Source organism: Papaver somniferum, unplaced genomic scaffold (genome assembly GCF_003573695.1).
Source record: "Papaver somniferum cultivar HN1 unplaced genomic scaffold, ASM357369v1 unplaced-scaffold_158, whole genome shotgun sequence".
Classification (NCBI taxonomy): domain Eukaryota; kingdom Viridiplantae; phylum Streptophyta; class Magnoliopsida; order Ranunculales; family Papaveraceae; genus Papaver; species Papaver somniferum.
Genome location: NW_020625264.1, coordinates 460,546 through 475,544, shown reverse-complemented (window position 1 = coordinate 475,544; position 14,999 = coordinate 460,546). Strand labels below are relative to the sequence as shown.

The 14,999-nt window shown below is 39.2% G+C and overlaps 1 protein-coding gene across 1 annotated transcript; it reads right to left on the bottom strand.

The window, feature by feature from the left end:
- Positions 1-762: 762 nt before the first annotated feature.
- LOC113337035 lies at positions 763-2,220 on the bottom strand. Its single transcript, XM_026582727.1, has one exon. It carries the CDS (start codon positions 2,218-2,220, stop codon positions 763-765), a length of 1,458 nt encoding a protein of 485 aa, XP_026438512.1.
- Positions 2,221-14,999: the final 12,779 nt, after the last annotated feature.

Sequence of the window (14,999 nt, the reverse complement as noted above, 5' to 3'; positions counted from 1 at the left end):
AATATAGGCAATGTATGGATTCTTACATTTCATTAAATCCATCAGATAACCTATAACTCTTGAGTATTCATGTTAAGATACTCCATTACCCTTATTTTTCTTGAGTCTAGAAGAAGAATCATAAGGAGTACAAGCAGGCTTACAATCAGAATGATTGTATATCTTAAGCACGAATTTAATATAATGAGAATGACTAAGACTATAAATATTCGATTATCTTCTAATACTCATCCCTAAGTCACATCAACATGACCTAAGTCTTTCAAGTAAGTGTTCTCATTCAGCGCATGTTTTTAGTGGCATTAATCACATCTACGTTTATATCAAGCATATGAATATCATCAACATACAAGTATACAATCACACAGGCATCCTTAACAAGTTACTTATAAATATACTTGTCAGATCATTAACTTAAATCCACTACTCATTATCACATGATCAAATTTGTATGTCAATATTTACGTGCTTATTCGAAAACCATATAAAGATTTGTTCAACTTATAAACTTTGTCTCGTATCTGCTTTTATGATCGGGTAGTGATTATTTCTCGATAAACATTTTTCATCAACTTCCAAAATTATAAACAAACAATTGATATGCTGGGTTTCGAAATGAAAAACACAACACACCGCAGCAACGAAGAACAGCATACCAAACAAGCAAATTAAAGTCATTGCGTGCAAATTGAGGTGCATGCATATATGCTTGCAATTAGGTAAGTCAACCCATTACCATCGACCAAGCGAGCTCTACTAGAACTAGAGAGAAAGCTCATCCATCTCGTAGTTATAGTTGTACCCACTCTCGCCCTTAAAAAGGCCATCGTTCTTTGTACAAACTCTTGTATTCCCGTTCATCAGAACGTCACGCTGAGTGTACGAGAAGGGTATGTCATACGAACACCGTGTCGCCATTAGACTCGTCTTCACTCTACTCATCGGTGGTACAGTGACAGTTCGCACACACCCAACTTCGATGATTTCTGTCTCCGTTTTTTCCTGATTCCAAGATTTTGTAGCCTCCCTGGAAATCTCTAAGGAACCAGAGTTTACCTTTGGAACACCATAGGTACCAGTCATCTTGACACCTTGTTTGATCGACACACTGGTTCTCCAATTCGTTGTATTGGTAACTGTCGTCTTAAGATTTACTTCTGACGTCTGGGGATGCAGAGTTTTGTTTCTTGAATCGTCGGTAATAAGTGCGTCAGTTCTCTCATCGTAAATCCTTGCACTAGTAAGTTGATATATGACATTAGAGATGGTCCTTGCTAAAACAGGCTCCTCGATCTCCATGTGGCACGGCTGCTCCCCATATTTATAAGTTGTGGCGAGGCAGGTCTTGTTAGAATAACTCCAGTAGCTTGCATCATATCTCTTGCAAAAATTCCCGTTCTTGAAACTTCGTATGCGGATGCGGTTGCCATCAAATTTGACCGGTAAAAAGATGGTCTTTGTATCATGGTCTTCGTGGTCAGCCTTCTGTAACCGTACAAAACAAACAGAATCCATATCCGTCCAGTAGGTTCCAAAATGAGTATTCTTCAGGCGTATGCCTCCGTCACGAGTTGGAGACACCTCATAGTCATACATTGAGGAATTATCGGCTTTGCTTTGGAAGTCCATAAACCCATCGGCGTAGGCCCTCAAGTGGTTTCCATTGTCACCCTTGATCCGGATAACGTCGGGCAACATGACGACAGATTCCCAGTCGATGAAGGTGCACACATCAGTGTTGTCGTCGTCTGGTTGCAGCAGTTTAGGCCCTAAAGTCAAACAGCCGTTATAATCATTCTTATCGTTATGCATCCTGAGATTCCTGACCAAGTTGCCGGTATTTGCATGCCGGAGCTTAACGACATGGTGGTTGTTGTCGTTGAGTTTCAAGAAAACAGGCTGGAAGAGCGTGCAATTTTTGTTAGACGTATCCTCTTCAGGTTTGACGGCTGTAGCAGTGACCCAATAACCGGAATTTGACCAGTACTTGTTGTTCTGCAAACACCGGATATGGACGAATCCAGTTGCAGTGGTTGTGGTAGCAGGGACTACTTCGAATCTTGTTTCGATCCCGAAACTATACTCTCCCTCAAACCGGAGGGCATTAGGTAATAATTGATTCCCACTGTCGAAGCGCGCGTACCTATTGTTGTCGTTTGATTGGATGATGACATGGTGAGGGAGTGTTTTTGCCATGGCAGCTCGATTGGATGATGACATGCTCGATTAATTCCCGCGTAATAGTGATATGAGTTTTTTTTTTCTGCTGCTGCTTCTTCGATTTCGACTCTCAGGTAATGTATCTTTTTCCTTTATTTTTATTTCTGATGGTGTTTTTTTTTTCTGTTTCAATCATACGTTTTGTAGCTTTTCCAACACGGAGGTCCGTTGAATAAAAAAATCACTTCTTTAATTCAAGTAGCTAGTTCTAAACAAGAATTTCTATATTTAATCTCAACTATACCTATTTGGCATTCCTAATCGAAATGATCAAACCAAATGAAACTTCTTCGTTGCTCTAAAAGAAAAAAATCAATGGAGTCTAAAGGACGAGCCACATGTCCACTTGCAAACTGCCTAGCTCGTCATCAACAATAATTAATCTTCACCAACTAGCCTAATAGATATGAACAAAATATATATATATATATATGACATTCTAGCTAATTAATTATAATGATCAAACAAAACATAATTTCTTCATTATTCCGAAAGAAAACTTCAAAACAATACAGAGTCAAAAGGTCGTGCGACATGCCCACTAGCTAGCTAATTGCCCAACTCATCCATAATAATTGTGATTAATTGTTACCAATAGAAACGGAGAGATCAAAAGGATCAATGCATTAATGAAACGGAGGTGGTATTAATTATTAATGCATTAATGAAACAAATCGAAGATGTTTGTGTTATCTCATGGAAGAACAAGAGGAGAGATCAAAAGGATCAATTTATTTCGAACAGTTTTGAGAAAATCCAAACCGTCAACATATTCTATTTCCATCTGTATCTGATGGCCAGGATGAGCCTTCCAGATCCTTTGAGAAAAGCTCATGTCAACGGGATCCGCCTCCCTCATTGCCTATTTGTAAATGCGCCGCGACTTATAATCCCAATGATATTATTATTCTTCCACAAAAAACTTATCCAAACAAAAATGATATAAAAACCCCAAATATTGTTAACAGTCTAAACTACTCCTCTCCTAATTTAGTCCAAAGAAAACAGGAAAAAAACCGCTCACATATTTATTGCTTCACAACATGCATCTTCCTCCATGACGGACAAAAACTGCATTAAAACCTCTGCTCTAACTCTCTCAAAATCCAAAAATATCAGATTTGTATTCATCCAATAGAAAAAACCTCTGATTCTCAATTTCCCTTCTTGTCTTCTTCAATGGTTACTTACTTCAACCATTGAACCAAATTCTTACTTAACTCGCTTCAATTTTCTGACTTAATTTATCTAAAACAGCAAAAATGGTGAAGAAACGAAGTCAACAGGAGAAAAAGAAAGATGAAAAGCTAAAGAAAATTTTGAAACCAGCTCCAAAAGGTAATAAATCGTATCAATTCTTATTCTTTAACGGGTTATGTTTCAAAAAAATTTCAATTGAATGTGAATCAAATGATTAGGTTTAGGTTTCATTTGTTAGGTTCGGTTCTCATTTGATTTCAATTAAAAACTAATTCATGGTTGTATTTTCAAAAAATTCACGGTTCAGTTTTGAATGTGTTTATTTCTTATGTTTTCTGTTGGCCGTGTTTATTTCTGGTTTTTTTGATGAAACCAAATCTAGTTACATCATTTTCAGTTATTTTTTTTCGATGTAACAAAATTTCAGTTGTTGTCTTTTGATGTAACCAGATTTATTTATTTTTAGATGAAACCAGATTCCATTTGTTGTTTGTTTGATGAAACCAAATTCTGTTAGGCTAAGTCCTATGGGCTAGATATTTAGATGCTAGATTGGTCATGCATGTCAGATAGGGAAAGCTCCTAACTCCTAGGGGATGGCCAATATAGCAGCGAAGCGCCTAACAATTCGACGTTGAATGCCGAACAGTAAAACGTTGGAGAACGCCGAATCAAGCGGCGTTTGACCATAGTCCACTAAGTTGACGCGCCGCTCTGTTCGGCGTTGAGAAGACTCGATACATTCTCATATGACTCGACCTTTCCCCCATTACAGTTCTTCTCAAATGTTCTCTCTCAAAATCGTTTCAATCATTTCTCAGAGATCTTGAGTTCTAGAAGTTGTTTTACAAATTCCTCCCGTGGGTTTGTGCATCATCCGATTTGTGATTGATTGAAGGTGGGTTGGTGCGATTCCATCCACAAAATCATTCAAGGTAATAAATTTAAATTTTAGGTTTAAGGTTTAAGGTTTATGATTTTTGGTATTTGGTGCGATTTCAATGAATTTGATGATTGATATTTGGTATTAAGATGATGGAGATGATATGTGTATGGTTTAATTTGATTATTTGTGATGTTTTTTTCAGGGATTTAATTTGATTTTGTGTGATGAATAGAAATGAAATTTTGATTTTTGTGATGAAAATGAATTATAATTTGTATGATAATTTGATTAGTTGTATGATGAAAATGAATGATAATGAATTTGTATGATAATTTGATTAGTTATATGATGAAAATGAATGATAATGAATTTGTATGATACTTTAATATGGATGAATTGAGTATGGATGAAAATGAATGATAATGATATTTTAGTTGTATGAGATGAATGATAATGAATTATAATGATAAATTAGTATGATTAAAATGAATGACAATGATGATTTAGTTTGTATGGATGAAAATGAATGATAATGATAGTTTTTTCCATCTTTGTTATTGATTGTAGTACAAGTATGGATGAATTGCTAGACCAGTTGGATATAGTTTCGACAAAGAAATGTGATACACATGTATGTCAATATGTTACGAAATATTGTCGCAACGTAAGCTTTAGAGGTAGTTTCAAAGAGATTTAAAAGTATTATAATATTGTAGTGCAAGATAATCCGGTAGCACAACAATTTTGTGATAATTGTGGCTTTTCCTCTGTTTTTGAGTTTGATTTCGCCAATGGGGATAGAGCCTTAGTTGAAGCCATAGCTGAGAGATGGTGGAAAAGTACAAGGAGCTTTAATTTTCGGGAGTTTGAGATTGGACTCCTTCCTTTAGATTGGTACATGTTAACGGGAATTCCCACTGGTGACCCTAGTAAACGACCAGTAGTTATGCCGCAGTTGGGTAGTGATCTAACATATCCTGCTTTGGATGTATTTTTCGGATATCAAAAATCATGGTACATGGGACTCTAAGACTAATACATTTTCCTTAATTTTCTTGAAAAACTACATTGAAAGTAGAAAAGGCAGAATAATATTGAATGTGCAGTGACATTGATACGAGCATTTTTTATGTGGTGTTTTGGTCATTTTCTTCTAACGCATTATACTGGAAAAGTATATAAACGTTGGGTTTTGTTATTGGATGACTTGAATAGAGTTGGGGAGTATGATTGGGATCTCGCTTCGTTAGGTAATACCTATAAATATCTCGACGATTGGTCAACCAGGGTTACAAATTTAGTTGGCATGGTTGTGGTACTTGAGTATTGGTACTATTACTACTTTCCACATGCAACCCTTGCTTTTTCAGTCACCTTCTGGTCATTATGATGTTTTCCCAAAGATTTGTCTCTTCAAGAAGATTAGGATTGCATCAAGGAATAGAGGACATCGAGAAGGTCAAAAGGATACTATGAAACACTCAGTCAAAAGCGCAAGAACACAGATTGATACTAGAAAAAGGGAATCATGTATTTGGCAACCATGGGCATAGAGTCGGTATGTTGTGGGAGACCAATATGAGTATGCATTAGAGGTGTCCAAAAAGAGAGTTCTTTTTTTTTCACTTTGAAAAGCGCACAAGATTTAGCTGTTACTTGGCGGAGAGATTCCAGAGGAAGATTACAGGTGAGATTGTAGTCCCGGAAAATCCTTCAAATTTGGAAACAATTGCTGAAGATGATATTGTAGTAGAGGTTAATGACTATTATACAGTCACCGAGGATCAATATAACACTTGGTGGACGAAGAAGAGTGTTGGACCTTATGTAACTGGGTCATACCATGCATAGAACGTTGATGAGATAGCAGTTGGTAGCTCAGCTGTTCCTCGCAGTTTATTTCCTAGTAACTATCCTCCTGACATGATGTCGCAGACATATACCTATCACACACATAATGATCCCCCATCACAACTGCCGAAGATATAATTCACTTTACCATTTCCAATGAAGCCGGCATAGAACGTCAAATACCAATTCCAAGGTTCCTTGTCTGTATAACTTTCGGGAGATGAATTTGACAGTGGTAACTACATTTATATTTTGTACTCATTGTCATTTTAAGTTTCTTGAATATTCGACTAAATTCTCTAATTTATATACTTGTAGGAAGATTGCATTAGGTGGATGGAAAAATCATGTTCATACCAGCTTGGATCTCGTCAAGCCGCGTGGGACGAGTCATCCAAATTGGCTACAACTTCATGTTCCTCATCTGGCAGATCTACATCTTCTTCCGTACCATATATCCATGCTCCAAACAATCCAAATGAAGCTTTTACATCACATTAGGTGGTTCATATGAATGGGCTAAGGGTCAAGGATTTTACACTCCTAGGGTCGAAGATGGAGCTACTACATCACAACAAGGAAATGCACAATATCAACAAAAAGGAAATGAATTTATTGATGTGTTATTTTGGGAAAGCGAGCCTAACATTTTTATAATACTCAGTTCAGCCAACAACCCCATAATTTCTTTTGACCTAAATTAAATTATTTGTTGTAGTGTTTATGAAACCATATGGAGTGTTATACTTTTAAGTACTATTTATTTTTATGGAGTGTTTTATTTTATTTTTTTTATGCAGTGTTATATTTTGTTTATTTGTTGTTTATGGAGTGTTATGATTTATTTTTATGGATTGTTTTTAATTTTTTTCATTTTTATGGAGTGTTATACTTTATTTATTTTTTGTATTAGGTACATTATGCAGGGAGCTTTGAGAAGAATTTTGTTTGGCCTGCCGGATGATGGAGATGATATTGAGACGAATGTTATAGCAGTGGCTACACTTTTGGAGACTCAGAGGAGGGGGAATACATCAACCCGTCCCAAATGAAGTCAAGACCCGTCAGATAGTGCACAAAAAACGTGTAGATGCGGATGCTCGTATGATGCATCAATACTTCAACTTCAAATGTATGTATGGGACAAAGAAATTCAAAGGTCGGTTTGCTTTGCCTCGACCACTTTTTTTGAGAACTTTAGAGAAAGTTTGTGATTATGACCATGATTTTCGCCAAAAAACGGATGCTTGCGGTATTCCTGGTCATAGTCCACATATGAAAATGGTTGTCGTCATGAAATTTTTTGCCAAAGACATTGCATCGGATTCCTTAGATGATTACACACAAATGGGAGCCACGACTATATACTATTATGCTATGAAGTTTATGAATGCAATTATTTGGATTTATAATGGTCGATACATGCGTCAACCTACCTCTCAAGATACGGAAAGGATTTTAGCAGAAAATGAAGCTCGGGGATTTCCTGGTATGCTTGGTAGTGTCGATTGTTTTCACTGGGCATGAAGAGCATGTCCATGGATCAAGTAGGATCCCACAGCGGCTATAAGCCATATCCCTCGGTTGTTTTGCAGGCGGTAGATACATATGATAGATGGATCTGGCATTCCTATTTTTGGTTGGGTGGGCAGAACAATGATCTTAATGTATTGCATGCTTCGGGTTTGTTCGATAGACAACTTCTTGGTATAACACCTCCTTGTCATTATCAAATACTTTGAAGTGATTACGACCAGGGGTACTACCTAAGAGATGGTGCATATCCTATGTATGGTTGCATCGTTCAAGCCTACAAACCCTCCTCAAAAAATAGAGAAACTCTTTTCAATCAATACCAAGAAGCTAAAAGTAAGGACATAGAACGTGCATTTGGTTGTCTTAAAGTTAAGTTTGGCATTATATTGAAACCTTGTCGTTATTATAAAAAATCGGACATGAAGGCAATTATGAGGGGGTGCTTGATAATGCATTACATGTGTGTTGAGATGGAATATCACAATGAGGATTGGGGGAGGATTACAGGAGATGAATCTCAACCGCCAATTCAAGGAAATGTAAGGCTAGCTCCTCATGTATTATACAACCCTGCAACTTGGGGACAACTTCGCTTGGAACCGACACGGAGAAGGTTTGAGAGATTGTGATATTCCAAACATGGTTATGGATGATGCCTTTCCGGAAGTTGATGAGGGTACAACCGACGTGGACACCGATGAAGACCAAGATGACCCTCAAGGAGATGGTGCATTTTATGAGAATGGAGAGTAAATTTCATATTTTATGTATACATTTTATTAGAATGGAGCCACAATACCCCTTTATTTTAATCAAGCACGCTTTCATTAATAAGTAAACATTTTATTTAGTTCTTGTAAACCTCCATAATACTCTTTTTATCATTTAAGTATGTTACAATTACATTACATATTTAACTAGAACTTCATATGCATACGTCTTCATAATAATTCTTTGATGATATTCCATACTTCTTCATAATACTTCTTCGTAATACTTCTCATGCATATGCTTCATAACCAAGTATCTCCAAAGCGGTGTTATGAATGAACGACATTCTATGTTCTGTTTCATATAAAGTCATAACATCCTCACGATTACCATTTGATTCCCTTAATGAAATGACAAAACGCTTGAAATTACACTTGATGCTTGATAACCAAGTTTGTAGTTGTCTTTTGCATCTTTCATTAGCATTACCATTGATTCTCACAAATTCTTCAACCACTTGTCCCCAAAAGGAGTTGGTTGTTATTTGAGTGTTGTTAATTGCACAATAACTTTTCACCATGTCATTATCTTCTTCAATTGAGAATGTAACCATGTTTTAATGTTGAATTGACAATTTTAGGAGAAAAGAAAAGAGAATGAAACTTCACAAGTTTGGGCTGAAAATGTAGCCGTTTGCCGGAGCGCCGCACCAATAGGCGTCCAGCGCCAAACCAAACGGGGTTTGGCATAACAACCGCGAGATCAAAAGTGATCGTTGAAGATTCAACGGCAGGAAACGAAGCGCACTACCATTCGGCGTTTCAACGCCGAAACAAATGGCGCTTCGGAATCTCAGCCATCAGATCAAGATGACCGTTGCATATTCAACGACTCAGTTTAAATAGCCGTTTAAAACCACAACACCTATTTTTTCAAGCTTCCCTATAAATAGAGGACTACTTCTCCTTCATACCTCACACCAAAATCAATTGATTATCTTCTTCATAGATTTTCTTCCTCTTATTCACATAGTTTTGTTCATAAAAAACTGTGGCACACTTTAGTATAAAAGAAGAAGAGGCACTAATTTATGGTTGGGTCATAGCAAGAAACGATCCAATTTATGGAAAAGATAAAAAAAAGGTGCAATATTTTGGAGTAATATTATTGAAGAGTACAATAAAAGAAAATGTCCCAATGGTGTCGAAATAGATAAAAAAGCATTGCAAACAAAGTGCAACACAATAAGAACCGAAGTAAGGAAATATATTTCATTTGTTGGGCCCTACTTACGAACAAACCTACGGGGATGACCGAGGCGGATTATGTAAGTACCTCAAAAAAATTTAATGTTTTTTTCTTATATTTTGTTCTCTTTCTTTCTTTCTTTTCTTACATTCAGTATCATCGTGGAAAAAAAATTATGAAGCATCTACTAAAAAACTTTGGAGGTACGAATCAGTTTTCCAGATCCTGAAGACTTATCAACACGATTATAAACCACGATGAATAATGATGATGGAGTCGGTACTTCCACTCAACCTAGTCAACAAACTCAAGCTACTCAAGAAAATGAAGATGATAATATGGATGAAGATTTGCAAAATATGGCAGGGTTTAGTGGCACTTCATCTACTCATAATTCTGAAACCTCAGACATATCAAAGAGAAGAAGATATTTCGAACAAACCTGATGTTAGAAGTGAAGGTTGATATCAAGCAAAGGAAAAGGCTCGTGAGGCTAAAGCATCGCAGAAATCAAACGAAATAATGGATAAACTCATCGAACTTCTTGAAAATGCACAAGCACAAAGAGAGGCCAAATATGAAATAGAGGAAGAGTATCTAAGGAAGAACATGTAAAGCTCTTCAATCTTGGCACAAACGCAACAAAGATAATCGAAAATGAAGATCCTACGACAACCCTTGGATGAATTAAAAGAATGTGAGAGACCCATATACAAAATATGGAAGAACGAGATTTTAGCCCGTTATGGTTTGGACCCTATCCCCTAAACTAAAGTGATAATTTAAGTTATTTAGAAGTAGGATTTCAATTTGTACTTTTTAATGTTTTAAGTTATTTAGAAGTAGGATTTCATTTTCAATGTAGTTTTTTATGTTTTAAGTTAGTAGGATTTGAATTTCAATGTACTTTTTAGTTTCTTCAAAAAACATTGTAACTTTGTTTTGCAATGTAATGGAAGATTACAAATTCTCAAATGGCTACATTTACTTTGTTAAATTTTGAATATAAATACGATTGAAATAAATTGCCAAACATGTAGAAATGAAATTCTGAAAAAAAATAGCCGGTAGTTAAAAAAAAAAAGGGTCAAGCGCTGGATGGAGCAGCGTTGCAGTCGAACGCCGAATGGAACAGCGTCAAACCTAGCACCTAACAACTCTTCATTATTCTCTGGAATATTCGCATAACGCCGAACCATTCAGCGTTTGTATTACTTTTTGAGCGTCGCACTATTCAGCGTTTCAATCTCGCTGATAGTTCGACTGCGAGCAAATGCTAGGAGAGACAAGTAGCCAAAAAGAGTGTTAACTTTTTTCCAACACTTTTTCATGATTTGCAACACTTTTTGGCCAATCTAGCAGTCAAATCTATCCCATAGGACTTAGCCTTACATCATTTTCAGTTATTGGTTTACTTCTAATGTCAAAAAACTTTTAATCGTTTGTCACTTGTAATTGTAATAAATAGGTTTTAAAAATGAAACCAGAATAAGTTTCATCATTTTTCAGTTATGGTTAGGGTTTTATGACTTTGTTGTCGCTTGTTATAGGGAAAAAAAAGAGAAACAAATCCGTATAGGTGCTCTTTACATCATTTGTGATTCGCTTCATCTTTTCATCTATGATTCGCTTAACTCTATGATTTGTGATTTTCGTCAATGGTTTTTCCGATGAAACCAAAATTGGTTTCATCATTTTCATCTATGATTTGCTTAACTCTGTTGGTGACTTTCATTAATGGTTTTTGTGATGAAACAAAAATTGGTTTCATCATTTTTATTTATTATTCTCTTATGGTTTACATTTGGTTTCACAACAGAGAAAAAAAAAAGACTTACAGAACCTTATAGGTGCTCGTTGTATCATTTATGTGAGGAGGCACTTGATATCACTGAAAGAAAGGATGGGTTAAAAGTGTACCCCAGTGTTTAAATTTTTTGATAATCTTCAATCAGAAGTTTTTTCATAGGTGTTTGTGGGTGAAAACTGCTTCTGCGGGTTTTAGTAATTTTGAGTGTGTGTAGGTGAGAAGCGAATCTAAACCCAAACCAATGTACTGCTCGTGGAGTACTTTGATTCGAGAGATCAATCTGTACAACCCTGGCCTAAACCAAGAAATTGTCGTTCCAGGTTTGCTTCGGTCACAAAGTTAAGGAGAAGGGTTGATTTAAGGGAGGGAATCAAAGAGAAGAGTTGAGACTGCTGGTGAAGGCGTATTTACTTTGCAACTTGTATCAGAAAGTGAAGTTGGCTCGTAGGTGAAAGCTAACCAGGTGTTCTCTAGATACTTGTGTTCTTGTTTTCCCAAGACTTGTTCTTTTGTGGAGGATAGGGAAAGCCTATTTATACAAGTTCCAAATGTAACATAGCCTTGCCTCGCAAGAAGTGGAAGTGGAGTAATGGGGAGGTGGTTAATGTGTAACGTTGGAATTTATGTTTCTATGATGGAGAAACATTTATTCCATTACACATATCCATTATTCACCATTACTCACCGCCAATCCTTTATGACACTCTCTTGTAACGGGAACTTTGCATCCCGCATGTTGTAAACCACAAATCAATACCCTAATGAGTTTCCCCCAGTTTGCGTTGGATATCTCAAATGTTCTTGTGGAAAGTAAGTTGGGGGGCAAGTGAAGAGACTTGCCATTATGTTGTTGTTTTGGAATGGCGCGGATGCCATGGCAGCCAAGTGTTTTAGAAGTGAAGTGGTATTTCATGGAGCGGTCGTGGCATATGCATGGAGCGGCATGGCTTGTCCATGCCTCGGAAAGGCATGGCACGGAGGTGGAGCAGCCATGGCATGGACATGAAGCGTCAACGGTGCGTGCAAGGAGCGGCATGGCTTGGCCATGGCTCGGAAAGGCATGGAACGAAGGTGGAGCGACCATGGAATGGACACCAAGCGGCCACAACGCGTGCAAGGAGTGGCATGGCTTGGACATGGCTCGGCAAGGTATGGCACGGAGGTGGAGCGTCCATGGCATGGACATGGAGCGGCCAAGGCACGTGCAAGGAGCGGCATGGATTGTCCATGGCTCGGCAAGGCATGGCACGCGTCCATGGCATGGACATGGAGCGGCCACGACGCGTCAAAGGAGCGGCATGGCTTGGCCATGGCTCGGAAAGGCATGACACAGAGGTGGAGCGGCCATGGCATGGACATGGAGCGTCCATGACGCGTGCAAGGAGCGGCATGGATTGGCCATCGCTCGGAAAGGCATGGCACATAGGTGGAGCGGACATGGCATGAACATGGAACGGACAAATCGCGTGCAAGGAGCGGCATGGCATGTCCATGGCTCGGAAAGGCATGGAAAGGATGTGGATCGGCCATGGCATGGACATGGAGAGGCCACGACGCGTGCAAGTAGCGAAATAGCGGCATGGCTTGGCCATGTCTCGGCAAGGCATGGCACGGAGGTGGAGTGGCCACGACGTGTGCAAGGAGCGGCATGACTTGGCCATAGATCGGCAAGGCATGAAACTGAGGTGGAGTTGCCATGGCATGGACAGGGAGCGGCCACAACGCGTGCAATGAGCGGCATGGCTTGGACATGGCACGGAGGTGGAGCGGCCATGGCTTTGGTATGGACACGGAACGGTCATGGCCAAGGCCTTGTGCATGGTCATGGAGCGTCCATGGCTCGACATGGCATGAGCGCGGAGCAGACACGGCTTTGGCATGGACACGGAGAAGCCATGGCAAAGGCCTTGTATGAGCGCGGATCGACCACTGATTTGGCATGGTCATGGAGCGGCCATTTCTCGGCCAAAGCTTGGCATGTACGTGGAGCGGCCAAGGAAATGGGAATGGAGCGTCCATGGCTCGGCCAAGGCTTGGAATGTGTGTGGTGCGGCCAATGCAATGGGCACTGAGCGGCTATGGCTCGTCCAAGGTTTGGCATGTGCGTGGTGCTGCCAAGGAAATGGGCACATAGTGGCCATGGCTCGACCAAGGCTTAGCATGTGCGTGGTGCGGACAAAAAAATGGGCACGGAGCGGCCATGGCTCAGACAAGTGGCATGTGCGTGGTGCGACCAAGGCAATGGGCGTGGAGCGACCATGGCTCGGCCAGGGCTTGGCGTGTGCGTGGTGCGTCCAATGCAATGGGTATGGAACGACCATGGCTCGGCTAAGGATTGGCATGTTCGTGGTGTGGACAAGGCAACATGGAGCGTACATGGCTCGACCAAGGCTTGGCATGTGCGTGGTGCGTCCAATGGGCACGGAGCGTCCATGGTTCGGCCAAGGCTTGGCATGTGCATGGTGCGGCCAAGGAAATGGGCATGGAGTGGCCATGGCTCGGACAAGGCTTGGCATGTGCGTGGTACGTCCAAGGCAATGGGCATGGAGCGGCCAGTGCTTGGCATGTGCGTGGTGCGGCCAAGGCAGTGGACCTGGAACATCCATGGATCGGCCAAGGCTTAGGGTTGCGCAACGTCTAAGTTGTGGTTTGGAAAGGCCAATACTTTTAGAATGGCGCAGCGACCAAGTTTTGGCCTGGCAAAGCCAAGGCCTCAAATTATATGAGTTGGATATGAATTGTAGAATTGGGCCAAAGTCCCAATACGTACTTTAGTGGACTGCTTTATGTCTTCGGCCCGTTTTCTTATGGGGTGACGTCATGTCACATGCTAAGGTTTTAAGATTTTATCCTCACCATCAACAGCAGGTAAAGGCAACAATGAATCCTTGTTTGGATGCATTTTTTTAATCAGAAAATATGTTGAAACCAATTTTGGTTGCATCAAATAATATAATTGAAAACCTATTTTTCATGTGTTCTGCTGATGAATGTAGGTCACCGTAAGGGATCATTCTTACTTCAGTATAGTGAAGAAGAAAAGGTTCAGTCCAGCGCATAGAGGGAGAGGATATTCCTGTTGAAGAGTACATTGACCTTAAATTGCAGGTTGTTGGGCGCAATGAACAGTGTGTTGCTGGAAGTTCAAGGGCTATTGCAAGTGCACTACATGGTTTTGCTTGAAATTGAAAGCATATTGTAGATGAGAAGAATAATACTCGCATGGCGTGCCCAATTTTTTTTTTACATTTCTTCTTGCATATTCGGTTTTAATTTGAAATTTAAACTATTTGTAAAATGATTATTGACTAATTATAAGGATGACAAATTACAAGTTATGCAAAAAGTGATTTCTATTTGATTCAATGATTTCAGTTCGTAGTCCCTTACACCTTATGTCTACAAAAAAGATAGGTTGTCACTTATAAATATCACTGGTTGTCACTTAATCACAATAAACAAATACATACGTTGTTAATTAGTATGGCAGGTCCCTCATCATTGCTAAACTTTAGGTAAGAATTTGACCTTTTATGA

Coding starts and splice junctions, on each gene's coding strand:
- LOC113337035 (XM_026582727.1), bottom strand. CDS start 2,220: ATGTCATCATCCAATCGAGCTGCCATGGCAAAAACACTCCCTCACCAT.